Source organism: Coregonus clupeaformis, chromosome 14 (genome assembly GCF_020615455.1).
Source record: "Coregonus clupeaformis isolate EN_2021a chromosome 14, ASM2061545v1, whole genome shotgun sequence".
Taxonomy (NCBI): domain Eukaryota; kingdom Metazoa; phylum Chordata; class Actinopteri; order Salmoniformes; family Salmonidae; genus Coregonus; species Coregonus clupeaformis.
The window spans coordinates 19,533,132-19,550,592 of NC_059205.1; the positions used below are offsets into that span (position 1 = coordinate 19,533,132).

At 43.8% G+C, this 17,461-nt stretch overlaps 1 protein-coding gene across 4 annotated transcripts in view; it reads left to right on the top strand.

The window, feature by feature from the left end:
- Positions 1-17,461, top strand: part of LOC121581294 (rho GTPase-activating protein 12-like) — a 132,297-nt gene that overhangs the window by 87,273 nt on the left and 27,563 nt on the right. For all 4 annotated transcript variants that reach the window (XM_045224739.1, XM_045224740.1, XM_045224741.1 and 1 more), the window contains exons 3-4: positions 14,206-14,349; positions 14,616-14,750. In XM_045224739.1, coding sequence (XP_045080674.1) covers positions 14,206-14,349; positions 14,616-14,750 — 279 coding nt within the window. The remainder of the gene's footprint in view (positions 1-14,205; positions 14,350-14,615; positions 14,751-17,461) is intronic.

Here is a 17,461-nt window from a genome sequence, read left to right on the forward strand (position 1 = left end):
GCCCCAGTCTGAGGTCCTGAGCGCTTTGGAGCAGGTTTTCATCAAGGATCTCTCTTTACTTTGCTCAGTTAATCTTTGCCTCGTTCCTGACTGGTCTCCCAGTCCCTGCCGCTAAAAAACATCCCCCAGCATGATGCTGCCACCACCATGCTTCACCGTAGGGATGGTGCCAAGTTTACTTTCAGGACAAAGAGTTCAATCTTGGTTTCATCAGACCAGAGAATCTTGTTTCTCATTGTCTGAGAGACTTTTAGGTGCCTTTTGGCAAACTCCAAGCGGGCTGTCATGTGCCTTTTATTGAGGAGTGGCTTCCGTCTGGCCACTCTACCATAAAGGCCTGTTTGGTGGAGTGCTGCAGAATGTTCTCCCATCTCCACAGAGGAACTCTAGAGCTCTGTCAGAGTGACCATCGGGTCACCTCCCTGACCAAGACTCTTCTCCCCCGATTACTCAGTTTGGCCAGACGGTCAGCTCTAGGAAGAGTGTTGGTGGTTCCAAACTCCTTCCATTTAAGAATGATGGAGACCACTGTGTTCTTGGGGACCTTCAATGCTGCAAAAATGTTTTGGTACCCTTCCCAGATCTGTGCCTCGACACAATCCTGTCTCGGAGCTCTTCGGACAATTCCTTCGACCTCATGGCTTGGTTTTTGCTTTGACATGCACTGTCAACTGTTGGACCTCATATAGACCGGTGTGTGCCTTTCCAAATCATGTCCGATCAATTGAATTTACCACAGGTGAACTCCAATCAAGTTGTAGAAACATCTCAAGGATGATCAATGTAAACAGGATGCACCTGAGCTCAATTTCGAGTCTCATAGCAAAGGGTCTGAATACTTATGTAAATAAGGTATTTCAGTTTTTTTTCTAAATTTGCAATCATTTCTAAAACCTGTTTTTGCGTTGTCATTATGTGGTATTGTGTGTGGATTGCTGAGGATTTTTATTTATTTTATCAATTTTAGAATAAGGCTGTAACGTAACAAAATGTGGAAAAAGTCAAGGGATCTGAATACTTTCCGAAGGTATGGCAGCAGAGCTGGCCAGGGCAGTCTAATATTAAGCTAATATATTCACTGTCACTGTAGGACCAATCCCCTCCTCCTTCTCCCTCTCTCTCTCTCTCTCTCTCTCCCTATGTGTCTCTCTTTCTCCCTCTCTCCCAGAGTGTGTGACTGTGGTTGGGTTAGCTGGAGCCAGAGGGTGATAGTGGCCCACTCAGTATGCAGCAACAGCCCCACTGAGGGAGAGAGGGAGGGAGGGAGAGATAGGGAGGGAGAGGGAGAGAGAGGGGGAGAGAGAGACCCCTGCAGGTCTCCTATCTGGAATTAGCTGTGTCAGCCCTCAGCAGCCCTCAGCTCTCAGCCTAGGCTGTAATTAGGAGATTTGGAATGTACTTCACGTTGATCCTGTCTGCTCCTAAATCACACTGATAAAGAGAGACGCTGCATAATTGCCTGCACTGCAGACAGTGTTGTGGCGCACTGCAAGGATACATTCATTCTGCCTTTCAAATTACTTTGTGTGTGTTCGCTCTGGTATTTCAGTAGCTCTATCACTGTAGAGCAGATAAACTGATGTTACAACTGTGTGGAATTACAGTATAATTTTCTTATCATTATTCATTGAACACCCGTTTCCGCAAGGGAGCACTATTGAGTCACCCCATGGCTGCGTCTCAAATGTCACCATATTCCCTATAAAGTCCACTACTTTTGACCAGAGCTCTATGGGCCCTGGTCAAAAGTAGTGCACATTCTAGGGAATAGAGTGCCATTAGGGAAACAACCATCATTCAAGAGGTCAACCATTTTATGTCCCCTGCTTCAGTGGTCCCATTGTGCACTGCAGGGTGGAGACCAGTCTGTCCAGTCATTCCCCATGCTCCCAGATGTCCATCTGCCCACCAGCTGGTGGGCTCCATACAATACAATGCAATACAACTGGTGACATGGAGTAAAAACATAAATAAACCTATGTGGCATACTGGATGTGTCCCAAATGGCATCCTATTCCCTATTTAGTGCACTACTTTTAACCAGGGATCTATGGACCAGTCTACAATGACTGTACTCAACTGCAAACTCTGGTACTGTTTGTTCAAATACCATTACCCCTAAGAACACATCCTGGATCAGTAATTTGTGTGTGCTCTATGGGTTAGATTTCAGGGTAATATGAAAGTGAAGACTGTCACATCAGAAGAAGGGCGGGGGAAGGCTTAGTTGGGAGTTTCCTGACCACCATTATTCCCTACAGTGAAATTACACACACACACAAACACTGCAGATGAATGATGATATTCTGTCTGGCTGAGAGAGAGAAGTGTTTCTGTGGTTTTGTGGCTGATCTCCCCTTAGAGAACACACGCACACACACACTGTTGGACGGTTGGACAGAGAGCAGCGTGGCTTCCTGAGGGGTCGATTGGGACCAGAGAGCTTTGAGATCCTTTACACTCGTACCCGTATACGGGTTGAAAATGGCACATTTGGACACTGATAAAAGCCTAAATTGGAACACAGTGGCTGTACAGGAACATGCTAGACATGAAGTCAGACCTCAGGCTCTGTGCTTCAGTGCTGTATGGGTTTTGATTGACAGCCGTTCTGAACTTGAGCCCCCTTCCCACCCGTTAATTGGGCAACTTTTGCATGTTTTTTGTTGATTGAGTGAGGAAAATGCACATTTATTTTGAAAGTTGAGACATTGAGGATTATAATAAATACTGCCAAACACCAAATGTGCACTTCACATTTCCATATCATAAAACTCATGTCATATACAGTCTCAATGTTTATGATCACTATGTTTGATGTACAGTTACCAGATGACATGGTGTCATACCCTGGGTTAGCCTAATACTGTAATATCGTATTTCATATTATAGTAGTCATGTTGGCAACAGAACAAGCTTTCAAATGATGCCCACCTGACCCAGATTTTGATTTCTAATAGAGCGTTTTTGGATTGTGTAAACAACAGTAATCATGTGATGGTGTTGATGCATGGTTGAAGAACTTTATAGTTGAAGAATCTTCTTTGAGTCGTTAAAGTGCATTGAAATGGCTGTGCACACTATGGAGAGGTGTGTGGCCACTTGGAGACACCAGTTAGTCCTCTCACTCAGACCCTTGTACTTTTTCTTGTCTTATGTTGCACCTACAACACATTCTCCAGGAATATTCTTATCACGTTACTGAATGCATCCACACAATTTTTAGATTTTGTTATCGACAAATGCGACGAAATGTAAAATGCACATAAAATCAACATTGTAATGTTTGGATTGAGTCTTGTGTCAGGTGAACTGTTATGTCCTCACCTTTGTTCTAACCATTTTCCCATCATCCCCAAAATGTTACCTTTCAATTGCTACCATGGTTATGCATACACTTTTCATATTTCTTCTGTAAGAAACATTTCAATTTACCCTATCCATATAGGCCAGTTCTCTTGAGTGTAAAGGGTTAACTGCTCCTGTCTTAGTATTAAGATATGTCTGAGGAGTCCTCTCAAATGCATGGAAGAGGATCATGTGTTCTTCTACTGCTCAGGACCTGAGGTAGAGAGAGATATAGTATTTATGGACTCATGTGTATGTTTGTTTCTGTTGTAATGTAGCTTTGTATCCATACTGCTCAGAGCTAATAACTAAGGCACTATACTAAAGTGTCTTGTGAAGCGAGAAAGAGGGACTAGTGAATAGTCAATCACCATTGGCCCTAAACGGTATTGTTGAGCCCTGCATATTTCAGACCTATTGATCTGTTGGCTATAAACTTCAGCGCTGTTCATTAGAGACTGCAGGGCATGGTATTATATATGATCTATCTGCTCTGTCGATTCCTATGATTTGGATTCTTTGTAATGTGCACATGAAAAGTCACAGACACACACACCCAAGTCGCTTTTATTAGGGGTGTGAATTGTGCCAGTTTTCATCAGCTGTTCATATATTGTGAATGTTTTGCTGAATAATCTATAACAGAGAAGTAATGGTTCTACACTATAGCATGTTCTATGAAGTCTGTGACAAAGCTAGCCAATACCTTGTCAACTAAACAAGTATTTCCTTCACCTTCACAAAGCCCCTTCTGTTGATCAGATGAGTGGGAGTCATTCCTGGAATATGTACAAAATGCATTTTAGTGTTTCATTTCCTTTCCTGACTGACTTCCTCCCTCTTTCCCTACCTGGTAATCTAATTTAATTTACTGCAGGCCTAAGACCTACGGGTTTAACCTTCTGAATGAAATTATATTGAAGATAGACTGAAACATTCACACCTCCATTAATTTACAAAAGGATAGTCTAATAGCTCGGCTAGGTGTGAAGAAGTTTAGACTACCGATAGATGCTGTGTTCGCGGTCAGAGTTGAGTCCTTTTGTAAAGTGTAACCTAATGGCCAAAAAAGGGTAAACTTGCAATGTATTCAATGCTTAAGTACTCTAAAGTTTTACATTTCTCATGCAACCGCAAAATGTCGGATAAAGCATATACTGTACCGTATTAAAAGTGTTGTAGGTGTACTTGCTCTGCTGATGCGTTGAAGAGGGCAAGGAACGAGATGGGAGTCACAATCCATGCCAGGCACACCTGTGAGCTCTGGAACTCCACCTCCGACAGGCAGAGTCAACAAATGTGGCGGGTTTGTCAGGTCGTCGGTTCACCCTGACATTTCCATTCCTCTTCTGAAAACATAATTTGATGAACTGCTCACCAGGCACAGCAAGGGCCGTCCGGACCGTTACGCTGTTCTGCTATTCCAAGGTTGTGTAACCGAAGAGAGATACCACAAGTGGACACAGAATACCAACTAGGATGGATCCCGAGGCCAATGTAGCTTACCAGTGAACCTCCAAATATTCATCATTAATTCTGTGTCTTAGAAGTTTCTGTCCATGACTGATGCAACCCGAAAAAGCATTAGACAGAGTTAATGAGTACTTGAGGTCTGGACATGGCCTGCACTCCCTTATGTAAAGAATTAGGCCGTTTACTATGTAGGCTACAGTAAACATCTCATTGTCCTGTTGGTTTTTGTTAGACTGCACAGTAGCCTAATAAAACATATACATTTTTTATTTACAAAAAAAATGTTTTATTGAATTCAATCATATATTTGTACCACTGTAGATGCTGTGTATTTATTTTTTAGAATACAGTTCTCGGTCTACAGTAGTGATGGACAGCTGGAGGCATTTTGAAAACATGTTTTCAAACATTTGTTTTTCCACAAGTGTAGCAGGTTGTAAACTCTGCAAACAGCGTTTCCACTCTGAGAATTAGAATGGTAAATGATGTCATTAATACATTCATTCAATACATCAAGATGGAGGGTAGGAGGAGCATTGTATTTAAAGACACTGCACAGTAGCGTAATAAACATATGGATTTTGAAATAGTTTGTAAAAAAAAATCAAATTCAATAATATATTTATATCACGGTAGATGCTGTGTTTTTGGCTGATGTGAAGCCATGAAGCCTCTGCTACTAATCACAGATAAATAAATAAAATAAAAGCTTTCACATATTTAAATTAATTCCTGAATTCAGTTGCTTTAGCCGACATGTTGCGGTTTATTCATGATTTAATTATTCAAGGCTCCTATCTCAATAGCCTGCCCGCGTGTGGTCAACTATTTCAGCACCGTTTCTCGCGCTGCTTTGAGACAAGCATGGGGACTGGTCTTAATAAATCAATCAAATTTTTATTTTCACTGAATCTCTGTTTGGGTATTGGTTAGCCTACAATTAGGGTGTGGAAATGTTAGGATTATTTTGCCCTTCACTGGAAGTCACTTAGTAGCCTACAGTAGGCCTACTACCAACGCAGTCACTTAGTAGCCTACAGTAGGCCTACTACCAACGCAGTCACTTAGTAGCCTACAGTAGGCCTACTACCAACGCAGTCACTTAGTAGCCTACAGTAGGCCTACTCCCAACGCAGTCACTTAGTAGCCTACAGTAGGCCTACTCCCAACGCAGTCACTTAGTAGCCTACAGTGGCCTACTACTAACGCATGTCACTTAGTAGCCTACAGTAGGCCTACTCCCCAACGCAGTCACTTAGTAGCCTACAGTAGGCCTACTCCCAACGCAGTCACTTAGTAGCCTACAGTAGGCCTACTCCCAACGCAGTCACTTAGTAGCCTACAGTAGGCCTACTCCCAACGCAGTCACTTAGTAGCCTACAGTAGGCCTACTCCCAACGCAGTCACTTAGTAGCCTACAGTAGGCCTACTCCCAACGCAGTCACTTAGTAGCCTACAGTAGGCCTACTCCCAACGCAGTCACTTAGTAGCCTACAGTAGGCCTACTCCCAACGCAGTCACTTAGTAGCCTACAGTAGGCCTACTCCCAACGCAGTCACTTAGTAGCCTACAGTAGGCCTACTCCCAACGCAGTCACTTAGTAGCCTACAGTAGGCCTACTCCCAACCGTCACGTTGTACAGCGCCATATTTTCCTTAAGGAAACCCTGAGGCTTACATAGGCTACTGTAAAATGCATTTTCGTATTTTCTTGGAATAGAAACACCATAATATTAAGCAAATTAATTAAGCAGAATTTCTCTAAATCAATCCCATATACTCTGTTCTAACAAAAAAAGTTATAAAGTCTCTAGTACAGCCAATATTAAAAACAGTCAAATGCATTCCTGAATTTAATCGCTATATCCGACGTTGCGGTTTATTCATTGTTTAATTATTCAAGGCTCCCTTTGTTATTTTGTTTTATAACTAAAATGCTTGTCTGTATTTAAAGACATGGAGGACTTGTATGCTTTGCGAATAAGTAAGTTACGCTAAAACAGCTACAGTAAACAGGACTCTTAGGCCTGTCATTTCAATAACTTAGCTTCTAAAAGATGCCTTCTGGTGATCAAACTAGCACTAACTAGCATTAATGGCAACAATGGCTGACAGTTAAATAACGTGCTATAGAATTCTGCGGCACCCTGCAAGCTGTGTTGCAGTATGAAGCAACTTTTAAAGGAAGAACCACTCTATGTTGAAATTGTGAGTGTAATAATTAAATCATTCTTAGATTTATTCTATTTTCATAGTGAATACATGCAACATACAGTGAGGGAAAAAAGTATTTGATCCCCTGCTGATTTTGTACATTTGCCCACTTACAAAGAAATGATCAGTCTATAATTTTAATGGTAGGTTTATAACAATAACAACAGAATAACAACAAATAAATCCAGAAAAACGCATGTCAAAAATATTATAAATTGATTTGCATTTTAATGAGGGAAATAAGTATTTGACCCCCTCTCAATCAGAAAGATTTCTGGCTCCCAGGAGTCTTTTATACAGGTAACGAGCTGAGATTAGGAGCACACTCTTAAAGGGAGTGCTCCTAATCTCAGCTTGTTACCTGTATAAAAGACACCTGTCCACAGAAGCAATCAATCAATCAGATTCCAAACTCTCCACCATGGCCAAGACCAAAGAGCTCTCCAAGGATGTTAGGGACAAGATTGTAGACCTACACAAGGCTGGAATGGGCTACAAGACCATCGCCAAGCAGCTTGGTGAGAAGGTGACAACAGTTGGTGCGATTATTTGCAAATGGAAGAAACACAAAATAACTCCCTCAGCCTGGGGCTCCATGCAAGAACTTACCTCGTGGAGTTGCAATGATCATGAGAACGGTGAGGAATCAGCCCAGAACTACAAGGGAGGATCTTGTCAATGATCTCAAGGCAGCTGGGACCATAGTCACCAAGAAAACAATTGGTAACACACTACGCCGTGAAGGACTGAAATCCTGCAGCGCCCGCAAGGTCCCCCTGCTCAAGAAAGCACATATACAGGGCCGTCTGAAGTTTGCAAATTAACATCTGAATGATTCAGAGGAGAACTGGGTGAAAGTGTTGTGGTCAGATGAGACCAAAATCGAGCTCTTTGTCATCAACTCAACTCGCCGTGTTTGGAGGAGGAGGAATGCTGCCTATGACCCCAAGAACACCATCCCCACAGTCAAACATGGAGGTGGAAACATTATGCTTTGGGGGTGTTTTTCTGCTAAGGGGACAGGACAACTTCACCGCATCAAAGGGACGATGGATTGGTTAGTAAGTTGACGCCCTCTTGTTTCTCGCTTCCGCATTGTCTCCGTGCTGCTGTGCTGTTTGCTGCTACTTGGCTACCTGCCAAACTATTCACGTTTACTTTTAATAAGCGTTTAATCAATCTCTGTGTTCAACAAATTTACCAACTTTTAGTTTTGTCCTCACTCATCTTTTTCGTTAAACTTTTTCACCCCGGACGTTTTATCCCGAGACAGAAGAGTCATTTTCCTGTGCGTTTTTGCTGCCAACTTTACTTTATTTTTCCTTTTTTCCATCGCAACTTTTTTCCCTCATTCAACTTTTTCACTCCGGACGCTTTATCTGGACATGGTTCGTCAACATCTTCAACAGCCGAAGCTAAGTAGTAACATTAACATGATGTCTTCTAATTGCAGTCGCTGTACTCATAATATACAGGAGAACGATCGCCTTACGGCGAGAATAGCTGTGCTACAAGCCCAGCTTCAGACGCAATCGTTAGGCAAGGGTAATTTCAGTGTAGGGAAAGGAAGAAACAGCGTCTGTGCCACCAGTAAGTACAGATAGTAACGTTAGTATAAATCCCCCGCACAGTCCCCGCAGCCGGACAACTTTCTCATGGCTTCTGGAGGAAATACTGTTGGAATGATCAACCGGTGTCGCTCATTCAGCCGACAGAAACTTTCAACGGTTTTCCCCATTATGTAGCGAGTCGGAGTCTGAGTCTGAGTCTTCTCTTGTCTCTACTCCTCCCGTTACGGGGTCTGAGATGCCGAAGGCTCCCACCATTAGCTCTGACAAATTGAAAACCCTAGTCATTGGCGACTCCATTACCCGCAGTATTAGACTTAAAACGAATCACCCAGCGATCATACACTGTTTACCAGGGGGCAGGGCTACCGACGTTAAGGCTAATCTAAAGATGGTGCTGGCTAAAGCTAAAACTGGCGAGTGTAGAGAGTATAGAGATATTGTTATCCACGTCGGCACCAACGATGTTAGGATGAAACAGTCAGAGGTCACCAAGTGCAACATAGCTTCAGCGTGTAAATTAGCTAGAAAGATGTGTCGGCATCGAGTAATTGTCTCTGGCCCCTCCCAGTTAGGGGGAGTGACCGAGCTCTACAGCAGAGTCTCAGCACTCAATCGCTGGTTGAAAACTGTTTTCTGCCCCTCCCAAAAGATAGAATTTGTAGATAATTGGCCCTCTTTCTGGGACTCACCCACAAACAGGACCAAGCCTGACCTGCTGATGAGGGACGGACTCCATCCTAGCTGGAGGGGGTGCTCTCATCTTATCTACCAACATAGATAGGGCTCTAACTCCTCTAGCCCCACAGTGAAATAGGGTGCAGGCCAGGCAGCAGGCTGTTAGCCAACCTGCCAGCTTAGTGGAGTCTGCCAATAGCACAGTCAGTGTAGTCAGCTCAGCCATACCCATTGAGACTGTGTCTGTGCCTCGACCTAGGTTGGGCAAAACTAAACATGGCGGTGTTCACCTTAGCAATCTTATTAGGATAAAGACCTCCTCCATTCCTGCCATTATTGAAAGAGATCGTGATACCTCACATCTCAAAATAGGGTTACTTAATGTTAGATCCCTCACTTCAAAGGCAGTCATAGTCAATGAACTAATCACTGATCATAATCTTGATGTGATTGGCCTGACTGAAACATGGCTTAAGCCTGATGAATTTGCAGTGTTAAATGAGGCCTCACCTCCTGGTTACACTAGTGACCATATTCCCGTGCATCCCGCAAAGGCGGAGGTGTTGCTAACATTTACGATAGCAAATTTCAATTTACAAAAAAAAAATGGCGTTTTCGTCTTTTCAGCTTCTAGTCATGAAATCTATGCAGCCTACTCAATCACTTTTTATAGCTACTGTTTACAGGCCTCCTGGGCCATATACAGCGTTCCTCTCTGAGTTTCCTGAATTCCTATCAGACCTTGTAGTCATAGCAGATCATATTCTAATTTTTGGTGATTTTAATATTCACATGGAGAAGTCCACAGACCCACTCCAAAAGTCTTTCGGAGCCATCATCGACTCAGTGGGTTTTGTCCAACATGTCTCTGGACCTACTCACTGCCACAGTCATACTCTGGACCTAGTTTTGTCCCATGGAATAAATGTTGTAGATCTTAATGTTTTTCCACAAAATCCTGGACTATCGGACCACCATTTTATTACGTTTGCAATCGCAACAAATAATCTGCTCAGATCCCAACCAAGGAGCATCAAAAGTCGTGCTATAAATTCTCAGACAACACAAAAATTCCTTGATGCCCTTCCAGACTCCTTCTGCCTACCCAAGGACGTCAGAGGACAAAAATCAGTTAACCACTTAACTGAGGAACTCAATTTAACCTTGCGCAATACCCTAGATGCAGTTGCACCCCTAAAAACGAAAAACATTTGTCATAAGAAACTAGCTCCCTGGTATACAGAAAATACCCGAGCTTTGAAGCAAGCTTCCAGGAAATTGGAACGGAAATGGCGCCACACCAAACTGGAAGTCTTCCGACTAGCTTGGAAAGACAGTACCATGCAGTACCGAAGAGCCCTCACTGCTGCTCGATCATCCTACTTTTCCAACTTAATCGAGGAAAATAAGAACAATCCAAAATTTCTTTTTGATACTGTTGCAAAGCTAACTAAAAAGCAGCATTCCCAAGAGAGGATGGCTTTCACTTCAGCAGTAATAAATTCATGAACTTCTTTGAGGAAAAGATCATGACCATTAGAAAGCAAATTACGGACTCCTCTTTGAATCTGCGTATTCCTCCAGGGCTTAGCTGTCCTGGATCTGCACAGCTCTGCGAGGGCCTGGGATCGGGAGAGACACTTAAGTGTTTTAGTACTATATCTCTTGACACAATGATGAAAATAATCATGGCCTCTAAACCTTCAAGCTGCATACTGGATCCTATTCCTACTAAACTGCTGAAGGAGCTGCTTCCTGTGCTTGGCCCTCCTATGTTGAACATAATAAACAGCTCTCTATCCACCGGATGTGTACCAAACTCACTAAAAGTGGCAGTGATAAAGCCTCTCTTGAAAAAGCCAAACCTTGACCCGGAAAATATAAAAAACTATCGGCCTATATCGAATCTTCCATTCCTCTCAAAAATTTTAGAAAAAGCTGTTGCGCAGCAACTCACTGCCTTTCTGAAGACAAACAATGTATACGAAATGCTTCAGTCTGGTTTTAGACCCCATCATAGCACTGAGACTGCACTTGTGAAGGTGGTAAATGACCTTTTAATGGCGTCAGACCGAGGCTCTGCATCTGTCCTCGTGCTACTAGACCTTAGTGCTGCCTTTGACACTATCGATCACCACATTCTTTTGGAGAGACTGGAAACCCAAATTGGTCTACACGGACAAGTTCTGGCCTGGTTTAGATCTTACCTGTCGGAAAGATATCAGTTTGTCTCTGTGAATGGTCTGTCCTCCGACAAATCAACTGTACATTTCGGTGTTCCTCAAGGTTCCGTTTTAGGACCACTATTGTTTTCACTATATATTTTACCTCTTGGGGATGTTATTCGAAAACATAATGTTAACTTTCACTGCTATGCGGATGACACACAGCTGTACATTTCAATGAAACATGGTGAAGCCCCAAAATTGCCCTCGCTAGAAGCCTGTGTTTCAGACATAAGGAAGTGGATGGCTGAAAACTTTCTACTTTTAAACTCGGACAAAACAGAGATGCTTGTTCTAGGTCCCAAGAAACAAAGAGATCTTCTGTTAAATCTGACAATTCATCTTGATGGTTGTAAAGTCGTCTCAAATAAAACTGTGAAGGACCTCGGCGTTACTCTTGACCCTGATCTCTCTTTTGACGAACATATCAAGACTGTTTCAAGGACAGCTTTTTTCCATCTACGTAACATTGCAAAAATCAGAAATTTTCTGTCCAAAAATGATGCAGAAAAATTAATCCATGCATTTGTTACTTCTAGGTTAGACTACTGCAATGCTCTACTTTCCGGCTACCCGGATAAAGCACTAAATAAACTTCAGTTAGTGCTAAATACGGCTGCTAGAATCCTGACTAGAACCAAGAAATTTGATCATATTACTCCAGTGCTAGCTTCCCCTACACTGGCTTCCTGTTAAGGCAAGGGCTGATTTCAAGGTTTTACTGTTAACCTATAAAGCGTTACATGGGCTTGCTCCTACCTATCTTTCCGAGTTGGTCCTGCCGTACATACACCAGTACGTCGCTACGGTCACAAGACGCAGGCCTCCTAATTGTCCCTAGAATTTCTAAGCAAACAGCGGGAGGCAGGGCTTTCTCCTATAGATCTCCATTTTTATGGAACAGTTTGCCTACCCATGTGAGAGACGCAGACTCGGTCTCAACCTTTAAGTCTTTACTGAAGACTTATCTCTTCAGTAGGTCATATGATTGAGTATAGTCTGGCCCAGGAGTGTGAAGGTGAACGGAAAGGCTCTGGAGCAACGAACAGCCCTTGCTGTCTCTGCCAGGCCGGTTCCCCTCTCTCCACTGGGGTTCTCTGCCTCTAACCCTGTTACAGGGGCTGAGTCACTGGCTTGCTGGTGCTCTTTCATGCCGTCCCTAGGAGGGGGTGCGTCACTTGAGTGGGTTGAGTTACTGACGTGATCTTCCTGTCTGGGTTGGCGCCCCCCTTGGTTTGTGCTGTGGTGGAGACCTCTGTGGGCTATGTACTCGGCCTTGTCTCAGGATTGTAAGTTGGTGGTTGAGGATATCCCTCTGGTGGTGCGGGGGCTGTGCTTTGGCAGAGTGGGTGGGGTTATATCCTTCCTGTTTGGCCCTGTCCGGGGTTTCTTCGGATGGGGCCACAGTGTCTCCGGACCGCTCCTGTCTCAGCCTCCAGTATTTATGCTGCAGTAGTTTATGTGTCGGGGGGCTGGGGTTAGTTGGTTATACCTGGAGTACTTCTCCTGTCTTATCCAGTGTCCTGTGTGAATGTAAGTATGCTCTCTCTAATTCTCTCATTCTCTCTTTCTCTCTGAGAACCTGAGCCCTAGGACCATACGTCAGGACTACCGGGCATGCTGACACCTTGCTGTCCCCAGTCCGCCTGGCCTTGCTGCTATTCCAGTTTCAACTGTTCTGCCTGCGGTTACGAAACCCCCTACCTGTCCCAGACCTGCTGTTTTCAACTCTTAATGATCGGCTATGAAAAGCCAACTGAGAGACCTGAGCCCTAGGACCATACGTCGGGACTACCGGCCGTGGTGACTCCTTGCTGTCCCCAGTCCGCCTGGCCTTGCTGCTATTCCAGTTTCAACTGTTCTGCCTGCGGTTATGGAACCCCTACCTGTCCCAGACCTGCTGTTTTCAACTCTTAATGATCGGCTATGAAAAGCCAACTGAGATTTATTCCTGATTATTATTTGACCATGCTTGTCACTTATGAACATTTTTGAACATCTTGGCATGGTTCTGTTATAATCTCCACCCGGCACAGCCAGAAGAGGACTGGCCACCCCTCATAGCCTGGTTCCTCTCTAGGTTTCTTCCTAGGTTTTGGCCTTTCTAGGGAGTTTTTCCTAGCCACCGTGCTTCTACACCTGCATTACTAGCTGTTTGGGGTTTTAGGCTGGGTTTCTGTAAAGCACTTCGAGATATTAGCTGATGTAAGAAGGGCTATATAAAATAAAATTGATTGATTGATTGATTGATGGACAGGGCCATGTACCGTCAAATCTTGGGTATTCCAGCATGACAATGACCCAAAACACACGGCCAAGGCAACAAAGGAGTGGCTCAAGAAGAAGCACATTAAGGTCCTGGAGTGGCCTAGCCAGTCTCCAGACCTTAATCCCATTAGAAAATCTGTGGAGGGAGCTGAAGGTTCGAGTTGCCAAAGCACCTCTATTTCAGTCTCGGAAAAGTATTGATAAATGAGACCCCTGGCCCTTTCTATAAAGGCCTCACCATAACAAAGGTCAGCTGTATGCAATAGGGGGATCTTTCCTTCACTTGCTGTCACTGGATTGTTTGGGGAAGTTCGTTCTTCCACTCCCTCTCCAATCTCCCCCATGTCTCCTCCATGTCTCCTCCACTGTCTCTATTAAACAAGCCATTAATGTATTTCACAACACCTCTCTCGCTCTTTCCCTCTGCTCCAGACTGTCTCTCCATCGGGTCAGGGTGGTAGACCTGAGTCTCCTGTCTACTCTAACCTTCAGGAGCTGAAGATCTCTGGGTCCAGCCTACCCCCCGCCCCCTCCAGCTCCCCACTGCATGTCCTGGGGGACTGGGAGACCCACAAGGTCTGTACTGTCACTGTGTCATGTATTGCAACTTACGTATCATCTAAGATGCCTCCCAAATGGTACCCCTATTTAATGCACTACTTTTCACAGTTGCCCATCTATATAGGGAATAGGGTGCCATTTGGGATGCAACCTATATCGTGTTGCCTGGCCTATGTTTGTTTGTCATTTTACTGCTTTTAACCATGAGCTGAAGACAAATGTCCATTTTAGGAAATATTTTAATGGACAATTCAAGATTTTCTATTAACTTCCATTCCAAGGACCAGAACGGCAGACACTACTACTTCAACCGCGCCACCCAGGAGCGGACTTGGAAGCCCCCCCGAGCCAGGGATGCTAGCAGTGGTAGCAGCACCCGGGGGGAGACTCACAGCAACAGCACTGGGGAGGCAGAGGTATGTAGATACTGGGACATATACTGTATACTGGAAACACACACTTACTCAAACACGCATGCAGGCACAGACACAAGCAAATGCAAACACATGCATGAACACTAACGGGGTATGCTTGTACTCTCAAATAAGCCCATCCAAACACATTAGACAGAGAGAATCACTGATGCATTCAGGCAGAATCAGTTATCTTTTGGAGTGGTTTGTAGAATGATAATAACACCACGCTGCCATCTTGTGGTCAGAAGCACGCAGTGCTCCTCAAACTGTGACTGTTATGGGCTATGTCACTGCAGTATTTTAATTTTCATGTCTGACTCAACACCCGGTCACAATGTTCAGAGCAGGGCTCAGTGAAAAACTGAATGAGATCTCTGGCTCTCTGTGCTTTGCAGACCTGTGTTCAAATACTATTTGAAATATATATATATATATATATCTGTGCTTGATTGAGTTTGCCTGGCTAGAGTCGATGGCCGCGCATAAATCTAATTAGCACAATAAAAAAATCCCCTATCAAAATCTGTCTGTTTCAGCTAGAGATATTGGGACAGTGACAAATGTTTGGTTGTTTTGGCTCTGTACTCCAGCACTTTGGATTTGAAATGATACAATGACTATGAGGTAAAAGTACAGACTGTCAGCTTTAATTTTGGGGTATTTTCATCCATATCGGGTGAACTGTTTAGAAATTACAGCACTTTTTGTACATAGTCCCCCCATTTTAGGGTACCAAAAGTATTGGGACAAATTCACTTATGTGTATTAAAGTAGTCAAAAGTTTAGTATTTGGTCCCATATTCCTAGCACGCAATGATTACATCAAGCTTGTGACTCTACAAACTTGTTGGATGCATTTGCTGTTTGTTTTGGTTGTGTTTTTCCTATTATTTTGTGCCAAATAGAAATGTAATAGTAAATCATGTGTTGTGTAATTTTGGAGTGACTTTTATTGTAAATAAGAATAGAATATGTTTCTTAACACTTCTACATTTATGTAGATGCTACCATGAATACAGATAGTCCTGAATTAATTGAGAATAATGATGAGTGCGAAAGTTACAGATGCACAAATATCATACCCCCAAGACATGCTAACATCTCACCATTACAATAACAGGGGAGGTTAGCATTTTTGGGGGGTATGATATTTGTGCGTCTATACTCATCATTATTCACGATTCAGTGATAATACCCAGCCAACGTCTCCATCCATGGTTCCGAATGTGGGATGCCAAGGTCAGATTTTTCCATATTATATTCCAGTTAAAGGGCTGTGCAGGTTTTGTAATGGCTAGCTAAGAATATGAGCTTAAAAGTTTACAGTGCCTTCGGAAAGTATTCAGACCCCTTGACTTTTTCCACATTTTGTTACGTTACAGCCTTATTCTAAAATGGATTAAAATAAAAAAGTTCCTCAGCAATCTACACACAATACCCCATAATGACAAAGCGAAAACAGGTTTTTTGAAATGTTTGCAAATGTATTACAAATAAAAAACAAATTCCTTATTTACATAAATATTCAGACCTTTTGTTTTGAAACTCGAAATTGAGCTCAGGTGCATCCTGTTTCCTTGAGATGTTTCTACAACTTGATTGGAGTCCACCTGTGGTAAATTCAATTGATTGGAAATTATTGGAAAGGCACACATCTGTCTATGTAAGGTCCCACAGTTGACAGTGCATTAAAAAACCAAGCCATGAGGTCGAAGGAATTGTCCGTAGAGCTCCGAGACAGGATTGTGTCGCGGCACAGATCTGGGGAAGGGCACCAAAACATGTCTGCAGCATTGAAGGTCCCCAAGAACACAGTGGCCTCCATCATTCTTAAATGGAAGAAGTTTGGAACCACCAAAACTCTTCCTAGAGATGGCCACCCGGCCAAACTGAGCAATCAGGGGAGAAGGGTCTTGGTCAGGAGGTGACCAAGAACCCGATGGTCACTCTGACAGAGCTCTAGAGTTCCTCTGTGGAGATGGGAGAACCTTCCAGAAGATGACCAGCAGAGAACCTTCCAGAAGATGACCAGCATGGTCAAATAATAATCACAGTGGTTGTAGAGGTTGCAACAGGTCAGTACATCAGGAGTGAATGTCACTTGGCTTTTCATTGCTGGGCATTTAGAGGTTGAAATAGCAGGTGCGGTAGAGAGAGAGAGTTGAAAACAGCAGGTCTGGGACAAGGTAGCACGTCTGGTGAACAGGTCAGGGTTCCATAGCCACAGGCAGAAGAGTGGAAACTGAAGCAGCAGCACAACCAGGTGGACTGGGGACAGTAAGGAGTTATCAGGCCAGGGAGTCATCAGGCCAGGTAGTCCTGAGGCATGGTCCTAGGGCTCAGGTCCTCCGGGGAGAGAGGGAGAATTAGAGGGAGCATACTTAAATTCACACAGGACACCGGATAAGACAGGAGAATAACACCAGATATAACAGACTGACCCTAGCCCCCCAGCACATAGACTATTGCAGCATAGATACTGGAGGCTGAGACAGGGGGGTCGGGAGACACTGTGGCCCCGTCCGACTAAACCCCCAGACAGGGCCAACCAGGCAGGATATAACCCCACCCACTTTGCCAAAGCACAGCCCCCACACCACCAGAGGAATATCAACAGACCACCAACCTACTACCCTGAGACAAGGCTGAGTATAGCCCACGAAGATCTCCTCCACTGCACGAGCCCGAGGGAGCAACAAACCGAACAGGAA